The 19,946-nt window shown below is 39.2% G+C and overlaps 1 protein-coding gene across 1 annotated transcript; it reads left to right on the forward strand.

Moving 5' to 3' along the window:
- Positions 1-2,143: 2,143 nt before the first annotated feature.
- LOC139583770 (cytochrome b5-like) lies at positions 2,144-17,855 on the forward strand. Its single transcript, XM_071415217.1, has 5 exons — positions 2,144-2,406; positions 13,450-13,578; positions 16,797-16,826; positions 17,069-17,091; positions 17,493-17,855. Exons 1-5 carry the CDS (start codon positions 2,272-2,274, stop codon positions 17,572-17,574), a joined length of 399 nt encoding a protein of 132 aa, XP_071271318.1. The 5' UTR covers positions 2,144-2,271; the 3' UTR covers positions 17,575-17,855.
- Positions 17,856-19,946: the final 2,091 nt, after the last annotated feature.

Raw genomic sequence — 19,946 nt, forward strand, 5'->3', positions numbered from 1 at the left:
GCCTAGCTCACCATATAAAACGCTTCTAGCCCCTTCTTATTAATGTATCTGTTGATTTTTATACATGTCTTACTACTAAGTTGTCTTTATTCTCGCTCAAAAAACTCCTGGGGCTTATTTTTCAAATTGTTATGTTTAGTTTTTAAATGTCTGCGTAAGAGTGAAGGTTTCCCACGAGAGAGTAACGGTTAATGTGATTGGGTGTTAATCTTTTGACTAGGCTACCTATATTTGACATTGTTATTTCGCTGAACAGATGGTTTAATTGTATTTTTGGCAGTGAATCGAGGCTACTCAGGCAAGAAAAAAACCTCACCTAAATGTATAGCCTGTTGTTTTGTGGGTACTATTTAATGAAGATGCCAGGTGAGGACTTGTGAGGCGTCTGTTTCTCAAACTAGACACTCTATGGTTCCTCTTGCTCAGTTGTGCACTGGGCCCTCCCACTCCTCTTTCTATTCTGGTTAGAGCCAGTTTGCGCTGTTCTGTGAAGGGAGTACTACACAGCGTTGCACGAGATCTTCAGTTTCTTGGCAATTTCTCGCATGGAATAGCCTTCACTTCTCAGAACAAGAATAGACTGACTAGTTTCAGAAGATAGTTCTTTGTTTCTGGCCATTCTGAGCCTGTAATCGAACCCACAAATGTTGATGTAGTACTCAACTAGTCTAAAGAAGGCCAGTTCTGTTGATTCTTTAATCAGAACAACAGTTTTCAGCTGGGCTAACATAATTGCAAAAGGGTTTTCTAATGATCAATTAGCCTTTTAAAATGATAAACTTGGATTAGCTATCACAACGTGCCATTGGAACACAGGAGTGATGGTTGCTGATAATGGGCCTCTGTACACATATATATAGATATTCTGTAAAAAATAAGCCGTTTCCAGCTACAATAATCATTTACAACATTAACAATGTCTACACTGTATTTCTGATCAATTTGATGTTATTTTAATGGACAAAAAAATAGCTTTTCTTTCAAAAACAAGGACATTTCTAAGTGACCACAAGCTTTTGAACGGTAGTGTACATACCTGAAATAACAGGATAAAATGATGAGATGGAGAAATGTTAGTGGTGTTCAGTAGTAGATATTCTCCAAGATTGAAGAAGAAACCTCTAAGAACTCACAATCTCACTAATGCTCCCATTTGACATCACATCGCCCCCTAGTGGCAGTACTAATATACAATATTTTAAATGCAAATTCCTAAGAGGCCTAGAAAATTCTACAAGGGACGGCCCCATAAAATTACAAACAAAATAAAATATAAAAAATATGTCACATACGCACTTCAGCACTTGGCGGTCCCTTTCTATGAGCTTGTGTGGACTACCACTTTGCGGCTGAGCCGTTGTTGCTCCTAGACATTTCCACTTCACAATAACAGCACTTACAGTTGACCCGGCAGCTCTAACAGGACATATATTTGACGAACTGACTTGTTGGAAAGGTGGCATCCTATGACAGTGTCAAGTTGAAAGTCACTGAGCTCTTTAGTACACTGTCAGCAACGTGTGTGGCTTAAATTGCCAAAGCCATTCATTTGAAGGGGTGTCCACATACCTTTGTGTATATAGTGTATCATACTTTGACTAAAGATGACGTACTGACTTAAATTGTTGTGCTACATCATGGGTAAACTTTGGCCATCATCTTTCAGCTTGAAGTATTGGATTTGCTGGTGTGGGCGTTTAATCATAGAATTATCAAGGTTATCCAACCTATGTATAATCAATCAATAACATTTACTGTAGCCCATAAAACCTACAGTATACTGTTTTGTATTTATTTACTGTTTTACATTAGAATATAGAGTAGCCCAAAGAACAAATAGTTAGAGATGCACGTCCCCCATTTCGTTATATATATATATATTGATTTTTTTCACCCCCCATTTCGTTATTTGTTAGCAATTGTTTGGGAATAATGCAATAGGTCTACACAATGCACAGGTAGAAAGGCATACCTATCTGTCTTATTGCGTAAGAAATAGATCCTCGAGATGAACTTTTATGAACTTTAGCCTACTCACCATCATGAATGAGTTTTTCTCTTCAGGGACAGACTGACATGGATTACACCAATAAGAGAGCCTCCGAATGAAAAATAAATATAAAAATAACCAATCACCGCAATCATGGGCGGTTCCTGATACGCACCAGGACCTACAATAAAACTCTGAACTCTGTTCCTACTTCGAATCATTTGATAGATTGTAACATTCTGGATTCACATTCATTTCAGATATATTTATTGAAAAGATAAATGGAGGATAAAGGCGAGGACAGACACGCTGTAAAATACTACCGATTGTCGGAAATCGAGGAACGAAATTCATTCAAGAGTACATGGATTATAATCAACCATAAAGTCTACGATGTCACCACATTTTTGGAGGAGGTGAGAAAATTGTTCTACACGCATTGTTCATTTTGAACCTTTATTTAAGGTTAGGTACGTCAGTTAAGAACAAATTCTTATTTACAATGACGACCTACAGGGGAACTGCCTTGTTCAGAGGCAGAACGACAGATTTTTACCTTGTCAACTCGGGGAAAGTTTTCGTTTACTGTCCAAACGCGCTAACCACTAGGCTACCTGCCGCCCCCAATGTTATAGCCCATCACATTTTACTTTATATATGCTTATCCATAATAGCCATAGCCAACAGGTCAGTATTTCTAAGTAATTATCCATGGCAACATTTCGTACTATTGTGTGCGAAGTCAATAAATACCTTTTCATTATGTGAGGATAGGGAGAACGACGCACGAACTTTAGAGGGGGAAAAAAGTATCTTAAATGCTTGATTTGTTACCCGAACTATCAGCCTGGCCTCAAGAACGACACGTAACACAGTAAACATAATCAGTCAAATTAGTATGATAGCCTATGTTATGTTTGGTATGGTTACGTAAGGCAAAAGGTTAATTAACTAGAGTCGATTGACGCACCTGTGCATGACTTGGTGATGTAACTTGTAATATTGAAAAGTACCCTATGTGTTTATGCTAGAGAGTGACCATTTATTGTAGTAGTGGCTGCACTATAGAGATCTTCACAGATACACCAATACCTGAGACCAGATCCGGGACCTGATCGGGTCTGGGTCGAATCTGAAATGATTGTCACGGTCTCGGGTATGTGTGATTTTTATTTTTTACTGACTTGTTCGGAAAGACCCATACAGATCTGAATGTGACTGCTGCATTAGAGAGAGGGAGAGAAATTGCATAATTTATGCTGCTGCTCTTTGATTTTCATGAATTGTGCGTGTCGCTTGTTGTAGAGTCGTAGAGCCTCCGTATAGGGCAAAAGTTAGGAGATATCTAATCAATGGAGGAAGATGGAATTCAAAGTTAAAGGAGAAGGATAGGCTACAATGACCAAGAGCCAACAACTAGGCTGCTACTTTATATTTTGAATGTAGTTGTTTGTAACTGTGTAGGACAATAAAGTGCATGCAGCCTCAATTAGCCTAGTTAGCTAACTTGACTAGCTTCTCCTGGTTTGATACAGTCAAGACAGGTACTACGTAATCATATTGGATGATACATGACATGGCTATGGCAGCTATTATTCTACTATAGTGCGAGTTAGCTTGCTTAGTTGCTGTCTCTTTCTCCTTGTTCCTGTGTCACGCACACACATTCAGTCGCCTACACAGACAGCACGGCCCCTGCTACCGCCTCTCCCTCGTGCTTTATCAGCTCTGGTTAATAAAGTAGCTTAACATTTGACTTTTCTGCTTCTCTCACTTGGACCGAGTCTGGCCCCGACCAGGCCTATACGGAACGAGTGTAGTTGTCCTTGGGTCTGTTCGGAACGGGTCTCTATATATTTTTTACATTTTATTTATGCATATCGGTCTGGATGGGAAAGCCCCAGGTCCAACTTTTTGGACCCATGAAGGCCTCTAGGCTGCAGTTTAAACCCCCTCTTTCCACAGCCTTTTTCTACACATGAGAGGATCCGGACAAGAAAGTTGTCAAATTGTTTGTAAAACCTGACCCATATGAACTACAAACTAATATGTCACCAATATCGAAAGGTCCGACTCCCATGAACACAAAAGTGTCAGTTGTTCTGCTACAATACACACAAGCTTCAGGGGAGTCCTCTGAAGGTAACCCAGTACCAGGCTGTAAATTTTTTTTTTTTATGTAATGTATGTGCATGGTGGGTAAAATGTGCCAAAGTAATGTGACCAAACATTGGTATAAAAAAAAAAAAAATCCTACGTCTTCTTATATCTTTCAGATCTAGGACAGACACAAAACTTTCTGTTTTGCCATTTATATAAATGTTATTCGATGTGTTTCGATGGGCTATAGCAGTAAAGGCCAAATTCAATGTTTCATAAAATAAAGATTATATACCTAAAATTCTAAATCAAGTGGCTAAGTTATACATTTTATGACCATCCTAAAACAATTCCATGATCTAAGGGTTTAGACTTACAGGGGTTACGCCAAAAACTAGAGAGTTTGGTCTGGGAGGATAGGTTAGCATATAACGCGATTGTCTAGCAACCAAATGGTTGCGTGTTTCATATCATGAACAATTTTTGCTAGGCTAATTAGCAACTTTGCAACTACTCCTTTTTAGCTACTTTGCAACTACTTAGCATGTTAGCTAACCCTTACCTTAACCCACAACCTTCCATTTATCCCCAAACCCCTAGCCTAGCTAACGTTAGCCACCTAACAAATTGTACTTTGTAACATATATTTAACGTCTGGCAAATTTGTAACATATTGTACAATTTGCAATTCGTATCATCTGAATTGTAATTTGTAACATATCATATGAAATGGATGATGGACATTCACAAATTAATCTATACCAAATGAAACGTAACATACCGGATCATACTAATCTGAGTGTCACAGATTTACATTTACTATGTTATGTCTACCCCTGGGTCCAGGTTGGTACTATAGTGAGTAGTGATAGGGGGGGGGAAACGATACAGATACATATCGTGATATTATTTGACAATGTATCGTTTTGACAATATTGCAATATTATTTTTTCGCTAGTTGCATCAAAACTCCAGTATTTTTTCATTCGTAGCTTGTTCTCCATCTTTTTAAATAAGGACCTATTTTGTTTTCAGCGCTTTTATTTCTATGACTGATCAAAACTTGTTTTCTCTTGGCAGCAGACATATGCAGCAGACATATGGTGAGCAATATGTTTAGAACATCGAATCGCAATAAAATCCCAGTATCTAATCGCAATAAATGTCGAATTGCAATTAGAGATGGGCATTTTAACTTTTTTGACTGCATGATTTTTTGGGGGGAGTAATCGGCCCGCACTGGATTTTTTTTTGCGCATTTATCAATATGCCACCGTGTGCAACAATGGCTTATTTATCATAACCATTACAGATAAAGAATCCTAAATGCTAAACCCGTTTCATGTACTAGGTGTATGTCGCAAGTCAAGACTGAATGTTTTTTTTAATCGTTTTTTTTCATCAGAAAAACCTTCTGGAACATGTGAACTTTCATGTCCATTAATAACAAACTTGTATGTCATCTGTAAATACGAATAAAATTGTTAAATTTACGAGCCTTGTTGGTAAACCACAGAAAAAGTAAGCAAACTCCCCACTAGCCATGTTTGGCTGAGATAATGAGTGGGCTGGACATGCTGATAGAGGAGTTCGGATTGGTCTGCCAAATAGAAGGCTTCTGTCTGTTTGAGCTCAGTCTGTGTTAATCCTGTCGAACGCGGCTTTTTTTAAATGTAGCTGCATAAGTGTTGCTCTCCACTTTCTGGAGGATCAAGTTTTGAAATCAGTGGAATTAGAGTGTGATAGCTAAGGAGATGGAGAAAACACCTGTTTCCGGATTACGTCTTCAAACTAAGGGTATTTGTGGCATGGATCCGTAACGGGGAGACGCGTCCATCATGCATGATGATGTATACGGATGGGTAAGATAGTCTAGCTAGCTCCATTTTCAGATATTACACTAATTTTGACAAAGTGGTTTCATTTCAAGCTCAAGTGTACTGTTAGCTAGCTAGCTAATGTTAGCTGGCTGGCTCCCTAGCTAACGCTACCTGTATAACGTTATTATTCATTGTTGTTTAACTAGCTAACGTTAGCTGGCTGGCTCGTGATGTGTGTGATATTACATGGTTACCTGACTAGGTTCATTGTTTACCTAGCTAGCTACATATCTCTAGCTAACATGTACTGTTAGCTAGTGTTAGCTGCCTGGCTCCCTAGCTAACTTTAGCTAGCGTTGTGATGTGTGTGTGTGATATTACATGGTGTTTACCTAGCTAGGTTCATTGTTTAACAAGCTAGCTAGTTACATGAATTAAGCTAAAGTGTACTGTTAGCTAGCTAACATTAGCTGGCTGGCTCCCTAGCTAATGTTGCGTGTATGGTGTTATTATGCATATCCCCGATCCATTAGCTTTGCTAGTTAGAGCCTAATGTTAGCTAGCTAACATTGAACTTGGTTGGTCATCTCCCAGCAGATTTATGCAGGGTAGTAATGACATGATTTGGCACTGTTCATTGTTGTTTAACTAGCACACGTCAGCTAACGAGCCAGCCACCTAACGTGTGTGTGTGTGTGTGATCTTACATGTTGTTTACCTAGCTAGGTTCGTTGTTTACCTAGGTAGCTAGCTACATGTCTTAAGCTAAAGTGTACAACATCTGTTAAATATGGCCAGGGTCAGTAAAAAAGCATAATGAAATTGTTGCCAGCAGGGCTGGTTAGGCTGTTTTCATGTTATCCAGAGGTAAACAAATCATCGCCCAGAGCGTAAAGTGTGCGCTCTGAACTAGAGGTCGACCGATTATGATTTTTCAATGCCGATACCGATTATTGGAGGACAAAAAAGCTGATACCGATTAATCGGCCGATTTATAAAAAAAGAAATATATATATATATCATACACACACACACATTTTTGTAATAATGACATTTGCAACAATACTGAATGAACAATGAACACTTATTTTAACTTAATATAATACATAAATGCACACAGCTCTGAAGTGACAATGATACTGAAGAGTCTGCTTAGGAGACAAATACTCTCAACTGTTTGAATAAAAATAGAGTTTAAGTTACCTGTGATGAATGTTGAAATCAAAAACCTTAATTTCTATATGCAGGAAATCCTATTTTAATAATGGGCATGGTAAGAATTGACAACCAAAGTGCGAGTCATAATTCCCATGACAAAATCTGAAAAGCGGTTCCTTAATTTATTCCATAGGATATTTTTAGATTCACTTAAAATAAGGTCTGTGTTTCGTGTAGGCTTACATCACTGTGCCAATTTTATAACTGTGTAGATATCCATAGGACAAGGTAACTCTGATCAATATTGGCTCAATATAAGCGAAGATAAAAAAAATTGTAGAGTGGATTTATGAAAATATGTTGACCAACGTTACCTTATCCTAGTGAGATTTACACAGGTATCAAAACATCGAGGCGGTTTAAGCCTGCACGAAACACAGACCTTATTTGAAGTAGATCAAGACATTTTCTATGGAAGACATGAACGGTAAAATAACGAAGGAACCCCTTTCAAGTTCAGCCGCAAGTTATTACAGGAATTATAACGCGTCGACTATTTCTCTCTAAACCATATACCTTTGACTAATCCGGAAACTATCACCTCGAAAACAAAACGTTTATTCCGTTCCGTATTTTATCTAACGGGTGGCATCCATGAGTCTAAATATTCCTGTTACATTGCACAACCTTCAATGTTATGTCATAATTACGTAAAGTTCTGGCAAATTAGTTCGCAAAGAGCCAGGCGGCCCAAACTGTTGCATATACCCTGACTCTGCGTGCAATGAACGCAAGAGAAATGACACAATTTCACCTGGTTAATATTGCCTGCTAACCTGGATTTCTTTTAGCTAAATATGCAGGTTTAAAAATATATACTTGTGTATTGATTTTAAGAAAGGCATTGATGTTTATGGTTAAGAACACATTGGAGCAATGACAGTCATTGATTGATTGTTTTTTTATAAGATAAGTTTAATGCTAGCAACTTACCTTAGCTTACTGCAGTCGCTAACAGGCAGGCTCCTCGTGGAGTGCAATGTAATCAATGCAAGATTGGAAGGTTAAAAATCTGTCGTTCTGCCTCGTTCCTAGGCCGTCATGGAAAATAAGAATGTGTTCTTAACTGACTTGCCTAGTTAAATAAAGGTGTACATTTTTTTATTTAATTTTTATCGGCAAATCGGCGACGTCTACTCTGAACGCGCCGAGAACGAAACGAGATGGGTGGGGCTAAAGCTTAAGAGGGTGTGAACAATGCTGAATGGGTGTAGACAAAGAAGAGCTCTCTACAAAACACAAATGCCATTTTTCTCAAAAGTGAGTTTACAAGTTAATCAACTTTCAAAGCAGAGTTACTTTCCCATTGTTCCTCAAATGCAGTGTATGATATACCATTTTGTAGCTCTGAGTCACTACTTTCATTTTGCTACATAATATATTTTTCAGAGTTACAAACCAAAATTTCTTGTTTTCGATAACCAGACGTTTGAGTTTATTCTGCATGTTCTTTTGGAATTTAAAAAAATGTATGAACAATTTCACATTGAACACTGCATGGGGATGAATTATGGCCATGACATCTGTTTGGTGAATAGGCCTAGGCTTTAAGTAATATTTTTGCGTATTTTTAGTGTGGAACCGATTCTATGTTTACACAATTGAGTGAGCCACAGAGGGAAAAGGGAATTTATGGTGCAGAACTGTGATGCTTGGCTTTGTTTCTTTTTAGTTGTGTCCTGCAATGCACATGTATAAATGGAACGATAGAGTTAAAGCAAATTAACGTTGTCTTCAAGTCAACATTTAGACCAAATAGTTTTTTAGTATTTGAAAAAAATATGATCTCTGGTTAATGATCGAGTTTTGAAGTCAGTTCGATTGTTCATGCCCATCCCTAATAGCAATACATATCATATCGGCACCTAAGTATCGTGATAACATCGTATTGTGAGATCCCTGGCAATTCCCATCCCTAAAAATGAGTGATCATAACCATCATCAATGTCGTTTTCTCTCCTAGGTTTCTTTACACTTTGGATAGGCCTAGTTTATTGTTATTACAATGTAGCCTATGGACAATAAGATAAGGGCAGATAAAATAGTATCAAAATTAGACAAGTAAAGCAGTCAGCAAGCTATCTGATCCGTCCTTTGAAAGACTGGGTTCAATCGAGGACACTGAATATCCCCAACAGCTGGCAAGTCACAATTCCCATCTGAGTTCACACATTGTCCTGGTTACAGATGAATTTAATCTTTGGATCAGATAGTACAGGGTAAGTAGCTCAGAGGTGAGGAAGGAAGGTCGCTGGTTAAAGTCCCGGTTTGGGTGATGAAGAGTGGGAACTGAACTGACAATTGGAAGGCTTCTGGTTTCAGTACATATCCACTACTGTTTTACCCTTAACTTCTCCAGAGCTACGCTGTTGCTGACCCTGGGTTCCCCTAAAATATAGTGTGCGTGTTTGTTTCTGGGATTGGAAGCAGAGTAGTGAAGAGCAAAGAAGTACTATTCTACATTGTTCAATTTGAGTAGGGTAAATAATAGCATTCAGTTGGGTTTTCACGAGGCTACCTTACACGAGTTTATAGGGAAATTTGGGGATTTCTTATTTAGGCAAATAACACTCAATAGGTCAAGCATGTCAATTCTTATTGTTCCATTGGTTTCAACCTGTTGTGTACAGTCTCCAAATATAGGTGTGTGTTCAAGACCTTTTCACAAGTTTCTATAATGTTATACTTATGTGTCTAGAATAACGTGTGTAACTAGCAGGTTTTGCTGAAAGAGGATTTAAATGATTTTAAACTTGGATACTAAAATTACAGATTTACCTCATGTTGTGGACACCCTAGTCCAGTGGTTCCCAAACTGTGCCCCCCCCCCCCCCAAAAAAAAACAGGTTTTAAGGAACTGTCTGGCTTTCAACTTACTCTTGAAAGTTGTATTAGTAGAGTACACAAGGTGCAGTTAGGGCTGTGGCAGTCATGAACTTTTGTCAGCCGGTGATTGTCAAGCAAATAACTGCCGGTCTCACAGTAATTGAACATTAATTAACAAACACATTTAGCATCTCCTGGCTTCCAAACACAGCCTACAAGCCACTGATGCAGACCTTTTGGAACATCTTCATTTTAAAAAGTCAAATCCATTTAATATAGCCTACACATCACAATAAATCCATTATTTATTTTAGAAGTGTCTAAAGAAAATAGTCTATTTTAGAAGAACAGAATAGCATACTTTGAGTTGTCCTTATGTTAGGCCAGTGCTTCTCAATTATTTTCTGTTACGCCCCCCCTAGGAAGAAGTAAACATTTCGCGCGCCCCCCAACTCTCCGCCGCTACTGTAAATAGTATAATTTGTCTATAAAATTGTTATAGGTACACCTCTGCATAAAATTGTATCCTTATTAACATTAAAGAAAACAAAAAAAGAAAGAAATATAGATCAACTTACAAAGAATAACTTTATTAACATAATTTTTTAGTCAGTAATAGAAAATACTTTTCTAAAATTCATGCCTTATTTAAACTGTAAACATTTTTTGACCATTAGATACTGAAAAATAAAATAAAATATAATCAATAAATAATAATAAATTCAAATTGATCAGCAACATTAACTCAGGAGCACAATATATGAAACACTAACTTATAAAACAAAAATGAATAAAACAATTTGTGCTGATTTTTTAAAATCAAAATGAAGTCAGGATTAATGGCTACAATGAGAACGTTTTGCAAAGCGGGACGATTGTTGGCAATATTCGGCACGTTTTCGCTTCAGCGTGATTGGGGTGTAATGTCTTTAAGTGACGCCTTCATTTATTTGGCTTCATGCTGTCCGCTGCCAACATTTTTAGACACAGTAAACATACCGGTCTTTTCTCCTCTCCCACCGTAGTCACAGTGAAGCCAAGCGCTACATACGCGTCGTCATATTTCCTCGTCTTAGCTTTCGTGAGACTTACGTTTGTCTCATTATCTCCGTCTCTCTCCACCTTTCTTTTCATCCCTGTTAAATATTTTTCCATGATGTCTCTTAAGGGCTTGTTATCTGCACTTCATATCTCTGGCTCTGTGCTGTGTGCTCTTGTTCGGTGCAAAAAAAAACTACTCCCTGCGGCAAAAAAAAAGCATGTTCCCCGGGGTCACACGCGTCCCCCCTGCCATCGCTCCGAGCCCCCCCAGGGGGGCGCGCCCCACTATTTGAGAAGGACTGTGTTAGGCCCTGATATGGCTTTGCCATTATGGCTGTGGGCTACACTAGTTCATTAAGCAGACAAGATTTGCTTAGAATTCCGTGGCATTATTTGTAGTAGAATGTAGAATACAATTGAACATAGCTGAATAAAATGGAAAGGATATTTTCTCCAAACGATTTCCAAGGAAGTGCGCACATACGGCTATTCTGTGTTGAGCAGTTAACAAAGACACAGCTCCTCCTATATGCTTAATTTAGTTGTGATACAAATATTGGGCTATATGTTAACATTTTTAATACATTCTAAGGCTGCATGATTCGATTAATGATTTGAAAAAAGTTGCATGAAAGGCATGCGCTCTGTTTTGTTTCTTGTGCAAGCTGCGCACACTTCATCAGTCTCTCATTCACAATTTTGACAAGCATTTGATAATATTCTCACCCGGCCTTGAATTTTCCAGCGGCATTCCCCTTGTGTGGCCATAATGCCCCCGAAAAATGCCTTTTGCGGCCAAAGTTGCCATTGAGCTGAATATAATAATTATAATTCTCTTCTCCCGGCTGCCGAGCTCCGAAGAACCTCGCTCACATGGCTTTCTCAGATTTCTACATTTTTATTAGCCAATGCCCGTCACTTGATGGGGTCCTTTTCACAGGCATATCAGCTAAGTAGGCTACAAGTGAAGACAGACACATCGTGGACGCAACTGCATGCGTCCCTCTTATCGAATTCCGAGGCGCATATTGAAGATGTTAGAAGAACTGTCCACATTTAGCCTACTTTTTGTCAGACAACAAGATGAGTAGGCCTAATAAACAGCAAAACCACTAGCCTATGTCAATCTACTATCCCCCATAGTACCAAACTTGACCTATTCTATTGGTCAATAAATATTCCAAACATACACTGGGACAGTTGTGGGATGCTATAGATCCCAAATGAATACAACCACTCATCAAAAAACCTTTTTAAAAGCAATGAGGCTGATGCAACAGATCAGAACATTTAGCTTAAAATGTTGATAAACTATTAGGCTATTTCTTCACATTATAAGCTCAGCAATGCACACATCGCAGTAAGCTATATGTGTGACTGTTCTGAAAAGTGGCCACAAATGTGATTCATGTATTGAATGAATTATTATAAAGGTGCATTTTTATGGTGTAAATGATCTTCCCCAAACTTAACTCACGCGCTGCCTATGTATACCAGTTAGACTCTACACTGGTTGTAAGTTGTTTGGCCATTTTAGTTATGATACAAACCTTATCAAAACATATAGGCCTATGGGCTAGGCTACATGAGGTGTGCATCATTCACAAGTGATGGGCTAATATTGTCACCCATCAGATCATTTTTTATTTAATGTTGTCTTTACATATACTAATTAATGTGTGAAATTAGTTTTGATTTGGTTCATTTTCATGCCAGCCTGGTGGGCTATACTCCTGTTGTAAGTTGATGCAATGTGCTTAATATTAGGAAAGTTGATAACAAATATAATAGGCCTAGCCTATAGAAAGCTGATGGAATCCTCTTTTTAATAGAGGCCATCAAAATTCTGTTCTCTCACACAGTTGCATAGCCTATAGAAAAGTTGCGCAACATCATGGGCTCTCATGAAGTGTTTGGTTAGATTTTTCAAATACATTTGCATTAATATTAGAGGGACAATAGAGTGCCAAGTACCAGTCTGTCAGCCAGTTTGGTACTAATGACCATCAGCAGCATCCGAGCTTGGAGAAGCCTAGTTACCGTGACTAAACGGTCACCTGGAATTTGACTGCGGTCATGACTCATGACTGCCGGTAATACGGTCACCGTAACAGCCTTAGGTGCAATTTCAAAATTGGGTAGCGCATCATCAGTTTTCCTCTTGTCATGTCAGTCATTGCATACCGTAGCTATTTATAACTTCTCAGAAATGTTCAGATCAACTAGCCCATGTCAGCTAATGTTTTTTTAGCTGACATGGGCTAGTTGTAATGTTTTAGTCAGTCAAATATATCATATGAATAGTCTGAACACAGAGAACCACTGATCGAAGATGTCTATATAGCTACAGCTTAGTATCAAGGTTTAGTGCAAAACAATGGGAATGGACACCTAGAATGCGTTTTAATAAGCCTAAATTGCATAAAAGCAATGATTCTGACATGTATATTACAGCACCCAGGTGGAGAGGAGGTCTTGAGAGAGCAGGCCGGCGGCGATGCCACAGAGAGCTTTGAAGATGTCGGACACTCATCAGATGCCAGGGAGATGGCTGCCAACATGGTCATTGGAGAACTGCATCCAGTAAGCACTCCTTCCGTACCTTACACATGTTCTTTTTTAATAAGCTTTAAGAAAACTTTTGCCTCTGGGGGTGCTCTTGAGCCAGAAGGGGTCCGTCCCATAAATCATCAGAAATTACCTCATTGGACACAGTGATGTTGTAGTAGTAAAGAAAATAGGTGGGTAAGCGCTAATTGCTGTTCCCGGTGAGAAAAGTAACGCCCCCTAAACTTTTCAATGCATTTTTACACTAAAGGTGGGTAAACGTGAGCAAAATAAAAATGGTGCGTAGCTCGTGTTTTACGTACATTTACCCTCCACTACACCACTGGGTACACCTTCCCACACCCATGAGCAAAAGGAAACATTGTTTCCCTGAAAGATTTGTGGTTTCATCAAATTGTCATGAGATAAATTATATAATATTACTATTTATTTTCTTTATGAACCATACAGCCAATATTCCACCCAAAATGTGATGTCACAATGAGTGACCTAAGCAACTTTGAGCGTGGTATGATCGTTGGTACCAGGCGGGCCGGTGCCAGGCGGGCCGGATCCAATATCTCAGAAACGGCTGCCCTCCTGGACTTCTCATGCACCATTCTAGGGTTTACGGAGAATAGTGCGACAAACAAAACATCCAGTCCTGTGGGCAAAAACAAGAGAGGTCGAAGAATGGCAAGAATCATGAACTCTAACAGGCAGGATACAAACAGGAAAATAATGGCGCGGAATGGCATCTCGGAATGCACAACTTGCCGGTCCTTGTCACGGATGGGCTATTGCAGCAGACTGATTTCACTCCTATCAGCTAAAGACAAGAAAAAGCGTCTCCAGTGGGCACGTGATCACCAACGCTGGACAATAGAGAAGTGGAAAAACATTGAGATGCAATGGGCTGGTCGCAGCATGACTGAACTGCCGTCCGATCTGCAGCAACTGCATGATGCCATTTGCGTCAGCATGGACCAACGTTTCCAACAACTTGTAGAATCGATGCCCTGAACAATTCAGGCTGTTCTGGAGGGAAAGGGGGGTCCAAACCAGTACTGGATGGGTGTACCTAATAAACTGGCCACTGAGTGTACAGCTCTGGAAAAAATTAAGAGACTGCTGCAAAATTTTCAGTTTCTCTGGTTTTACTATTTACAGGTATGTGATTGGGTAAAATGAAATTTGTTTTATTCTATAAACTACTAACAACATTTCTCCCAAATCTCAAATAAAAAATTGTCATTTAGAGCATTTTTTTGCAGAAAATGACAACTGGTCAAAATAACAAGATCTTGGATAATGCAAAGAAAATAAGTTCATATTCATTTTTAAACAACACAATACCAATGTTTTAACTTAGTAAGAGTTCAGAAATCAATATTTAGTGGAATAACCCTGATTTTCAGTTTTCATACGTCTTGGCATCCCCTCCACCAGTCTTTCACATTGATGTTGGGTGACTTTATGCCACTCCTGGCGCAAAAATTCAAGCAGCTCGGCTTTGTTTTGATGGCTTGTGACCATCCATCTTCATCTTGATCACATTCCAGAGGTTTTCAATGGGGTTCAGGTCTGGAGATTGGGCTGGCCATGACAGAGTCTTGTTCTGGTGGACCTCCATCCACACCTTGATTGACCTGGCTGTGTGGCATGGAGCATTGTCCTGCTGGAAAAACCAATTATTCAGAGTTGGAACATTGTCAGAGCAGAAGGAAGCAAGTTTTCTTCCAGGACAACGTTGTACGTGGCTTGATTCATGCGTCCTTCACAAAGACTAATCTGCCCGATTCCAGCCTTGCTGAAGCACCACCAGATCATCAGCGACCCTCCACCAAATTGCATAGTGGGTGTGAGGCCTACAAGCCACAGTGTCTCGCACCCGCTGTGAAATTTGGTGCAGGATCGGTGACGATCTGGGGGTGCTTCAGCAAGGCTGGAATCGGGCAGATCTTTTCAGTCTCCTGAGGGGGAATAGGTTTTGTCGCGCCCTCTTCATGATTGTCTTGGTGTGCTTGGACCATGTTAGTTTGTTGGAGACACCAAGGAACTTGAAGCTCTCGACCTGCTCCACTGCATCCCCGTCGATGAGAATGGGGGCATGCCCAGTCCTCTATTCAACTGGTAGTTTGTTTTAATTAATCCCAGAGAAACAAGTAATTTATAGGTTGTATTTTATTTCAGAGTTAGCAGGGCAAGCAGGCACAATTCATCTCTCTTTGGAAGCGTGGGACTAGATTGTTAGAATACAGATAAAAACAAAACACCCAGACAACCATTAAGTTACTATTAGACAGCGATCGCACAGGCCCTTGCACAATACCAGCTCACAGTCTCACGTCAGATTTAGACGCTCATTTATTTTTATCAAACGTCAACTTTCAAAGTGTTTTTAAGGTTAAATGTAGGCATTAACGCCACAATTTTAAGGCTTAAAACAAAAATGTCAAACAAATTTCTATTGCTGGATACAAACTTGCAACCTTTGGAATCAGAGGCAGATGCTTACACCCCTCCGCCATCACTGTCCTCAACGCCCTAGCAAAATCGAAACCTACTTGAAGGTAAGAGTGCTCACTTACCCCTAGTGGCCGGTTTCCACATACCCCAATGTCCTCAGACATGGATGAATACTGACTTGTATCACGGGTGACCTGGTTGGTCTTCCTGTGACCTATTGGGTGTGAGGCGCTGCTCATGACAAGTCTGGCACTGTGAGTGGAGTAGATTGGCTGAACACAACAGTGTAGGGTATTGTGATTGTGTTTTCCGCCCTGTTGTCTTCATTGAATGACATTGGCTACCCTTTCATTCTCTGTATGTCATCTTGATTGAATGCAGATGACCATGATATTATGTAGGAAGTTTCAGTGGTCCCATAGTTCTGCTAAAATAGACACCTGTTAGATTTCACAGCATAACATGTGTAGGCTACATCATGGCAATGGTATGCAAGATAACTCTTCATTTACATTCGATATATTTGTTTAATTAATCATTCTGGTTTCAGTTGGCTGATGTGACACTTAATTGCAAAAAAATCTGTCTAGTTTGTTTTGGTAGACTGCTCTGCTGCTGAGGATAGAAATAATTTAGTTCTCAGCCTTGCATCTAGTGTAATCTAAAGGGGAAGGAATACCTGGTCCTATATTTGTTGAATACCTGCCGACTCTCCTAGCATAATAAACAACCTTTCTCTTTTCCTCCCACTCTCCCCCTCCTATCTCCCTCACTCTCTCGTGTAGGATGACCGACTGAAGATTGACAAACCTTCAGTAAGTAAAACGAATTCATGTGGATATCAGGCAACTGTATCTCAAATGTGACAATTTACGCTACTCATATTCCAGCACACACACTAAGCTGCCTTACTCGCTGCCTTACTCGCTGCCTTACTCGAGAGTTATTTTGAAAACGCCTGTAGTTGACATTTACAGTGTATCATAAAGATGGGCCTACTCAGAGATACTGAGACATGCATGTAAATATTTGTGGACTTTTTTTTCTTTTCTTGCAGGAACAACTCAAGGAAACCTCTAGGTAGGCACCCCTGATGCTTTTTTCAGTGTCTTGGTTTTAAATAAATTACAATTAATCTTGCACGTTTGCATCTGCATGAGTAATGGATGCTTCAGAGGCTTGTTTGTGTTTATGTAAGCAAATGTGCTTCCTCATGTTTGTTGAGAAATGGATGCCCTCTGCTCCAGCTTCTCCAACCTAATGTTTGTTTGTTTGTGTGTGTATACCAGAGGGGTTGGGTAATAGCAGATGACACATTACCATCTTGATTAATAAAGTATATCTTATATTTGTTGCAGTGATCTAATGGGGAACCAACATTGGTTTTCTATGACATTTGCGTTTTATCACCTTTGTACCCTTTCAGCTGACGGTTTTACTGATGTATTGTATCTGAGCTCTTGTTCCTCACTCCTCAACAGTTGGTGGACAAACTGGTTGATCCCTGGTTTGGCTGCAGCTGTCGTCACGGTGATGTACCAAATGTACACGTCGGAGAAGTAACTGCGCCATCCGTTCGTCACCTTTGCAAATCATATGTCAATCAATATAACTGGCTTCAGAATGACAGCTACAGAGCCTGCGTTTGATCCCTGAGAAACTATTGTTGCCTTTTGGGGATTTGTATAGCTTATATGCAGTACTACAGTACACAGGATTAATTTAATGTTTTTCATCCAATCGCTCGGCATCATGTCAATGAAGGCATATCATTTTGTTATTGTGTTAACCTTCATTTTCTTGTCCTGATTTACATATTGATAAATACAGTTGTGAAAAAGTAAGTACATCTCCTGGATTTTTATTTTAATATATATATATATATTTTTTTTTTGATATTTGGACAGATGGATATGTAATCTTGACTTTAACACTATTGACAGATAAAGGTAACCTAATTTAACCAATGACACTGAATGATTCCTTTGCAATCATTTATTCATAAAAAAATGGACAGAAATGCAATTCCAGTGCATAAAAAATAAGTACACCCCTAGCTTCAATAGCTGGTGTTGCCCCCTTTTGGCTGAAATAACTTAATGTAGTCGTTTTTTGTAAATGTCTATCAGTCTCTTACATCGAATGGGATTCATTTTTGCCCACTTGTCTTTACAGTACTGCTTCAACCGTGCCATGTTCGAGGGCTTTATTGCATGCACGGCCTGCTTCAAGTCCCCCCACAGCATTTCGACAGAATTGAGATCTGCGCCTTAAGTCGGCTGTTCCATAAACTTCCATTTCTTATTTTTGAGCCATTCTGCTGTAGCTTTGCTTGTGTGTTTTGGATCATTGTCCTGTTGCAAGATCCATGTTCGGTTCAGCTTCAGCTTTTTGACAGATGGCCTCACATGCTCCTCAAGAATTCTCTGGTACAATATGGAATTCATGGTTGACTCAGGGCCTGGCCAATTTGCCATCATTGAGGGAGCAAAGCCGCACCAAACCATAATGCTACCGAACCCATGCTTTACGGTTGGTAAGAGGTTCTTCTGTTCAAAGGCAGTGTTTCATTTTCGCCAAACATGGTTTCTGGCATTGCAACTCCACCTTTGACTCATCTTTCCAGAGCACATTGTTCAAGTAGTTTTGGTCTTGATTTTCTTTTTTGAGAGAAGAGGCTTCTTTCTTCCTGACCTCCCATGTAGGCCAAGTGTGTGCACACTCTGACAGTTGACTCATGCACTTCGACATTAATTGTGGCATGAGTGGCCTGTAGATCCCTTGATGTTTCCTTGGGGATCTTAGACTTCTATGAGCATCTTTCGGTCAGTTCTTGGGCTGAATTGGTTAAGACCAAACCAGACCAAGTTTCTAATCTTTATGGAAGGCTGGACCCACCCAAGTTACACTCTAATGATTTTCTAATAATTTCCACCTGTTCCGGTGCACCTGATTCTTCTAATTTTAGCAATTTTATGTGATGGTAAAGGAAATTCGATTTGTTTATTTTAATTGCATAACAATTTTAACACTTTGAAAATGTTATGTGATTTGTTAGATTGGGTTACCTTTATCAATGAATGTAGTTGGAATTTAGCTCAAATAGCCATATTTACATTACACATACAGTACCAATCAAAAGTTTGGACACACCTACTCATTCAAGGGTTTTTCTTCATTTTTACTATTTTCTACATTGTAGAATAATAGTGAAGACATCAAAACTATGGAATCATGTAGTAACCAAAAAAGTGTTAAACAAATCAAAATATATTTTAGATTCTTCAAAGTAGCCACCCTTTGCCTTGATGACAGCTTTGCACACTCTTGGCATTCTCTCAACCAGCTTCACCTGGAATGCTTTTCTAACAGTCTTGAAGGAGTTCACGCATGCTGAGCACTTGTTGGCTGCTTTTCCTTCACTCTGCGGTCCAACTCATCCCAAACCACCTCCATTTGAGCTGTTCTTGCCATAATATCGACTTGGTCTTTTACCAAATAAGCTTAACTTCTGTATACCACCCCTACCATGTCACAACACAACTGATTGGCTCAAATTCATTAAGAAGGAATGCATTTAAAAAATGAACTTAACAAAGCACACCTGTTAATTGAAATGCATTCTAGGTGACTACCTCATGAAGCTGGTTGAGAGAATGCCAAGTGTGCAAAGCTGTAAAGGCAAATGGTGGCTACTTTGAAGAATCTCAAATATAAAATATATTTTGATTTGTTTAACACTTTTTCGGTTACTACATAATTCCACATGTGTTATTTCATAGTTTTGATGTCTTCACTATTATTCTACAATGTAGAAAATGGTAAAAATAAAGAAAAACCCTGCAATGAGTAGGTGTGTCCAAACTTTTGACTGGTTATTAAATGTATGTATTTTTTTAAGACCACTTTCCAGGGGGTATACTTACTTTTTCACA

The sequence above is a fragment of the Salvelinus alpinus genome, chromosome 8 (assembly GCF_045679555.1).
Source record: "Salvelinus alpinus chromosome 8, SLU_Salpinus.1, whole genome shotgun sequence".
Taxonomy (NCBI): domain Eukaryota; kingdom Metazoa; phylum Chordata; class Actinopteri; order Salmoniformes; family Salmonidae; genus Salvelinus; species Salvelinus alpinus.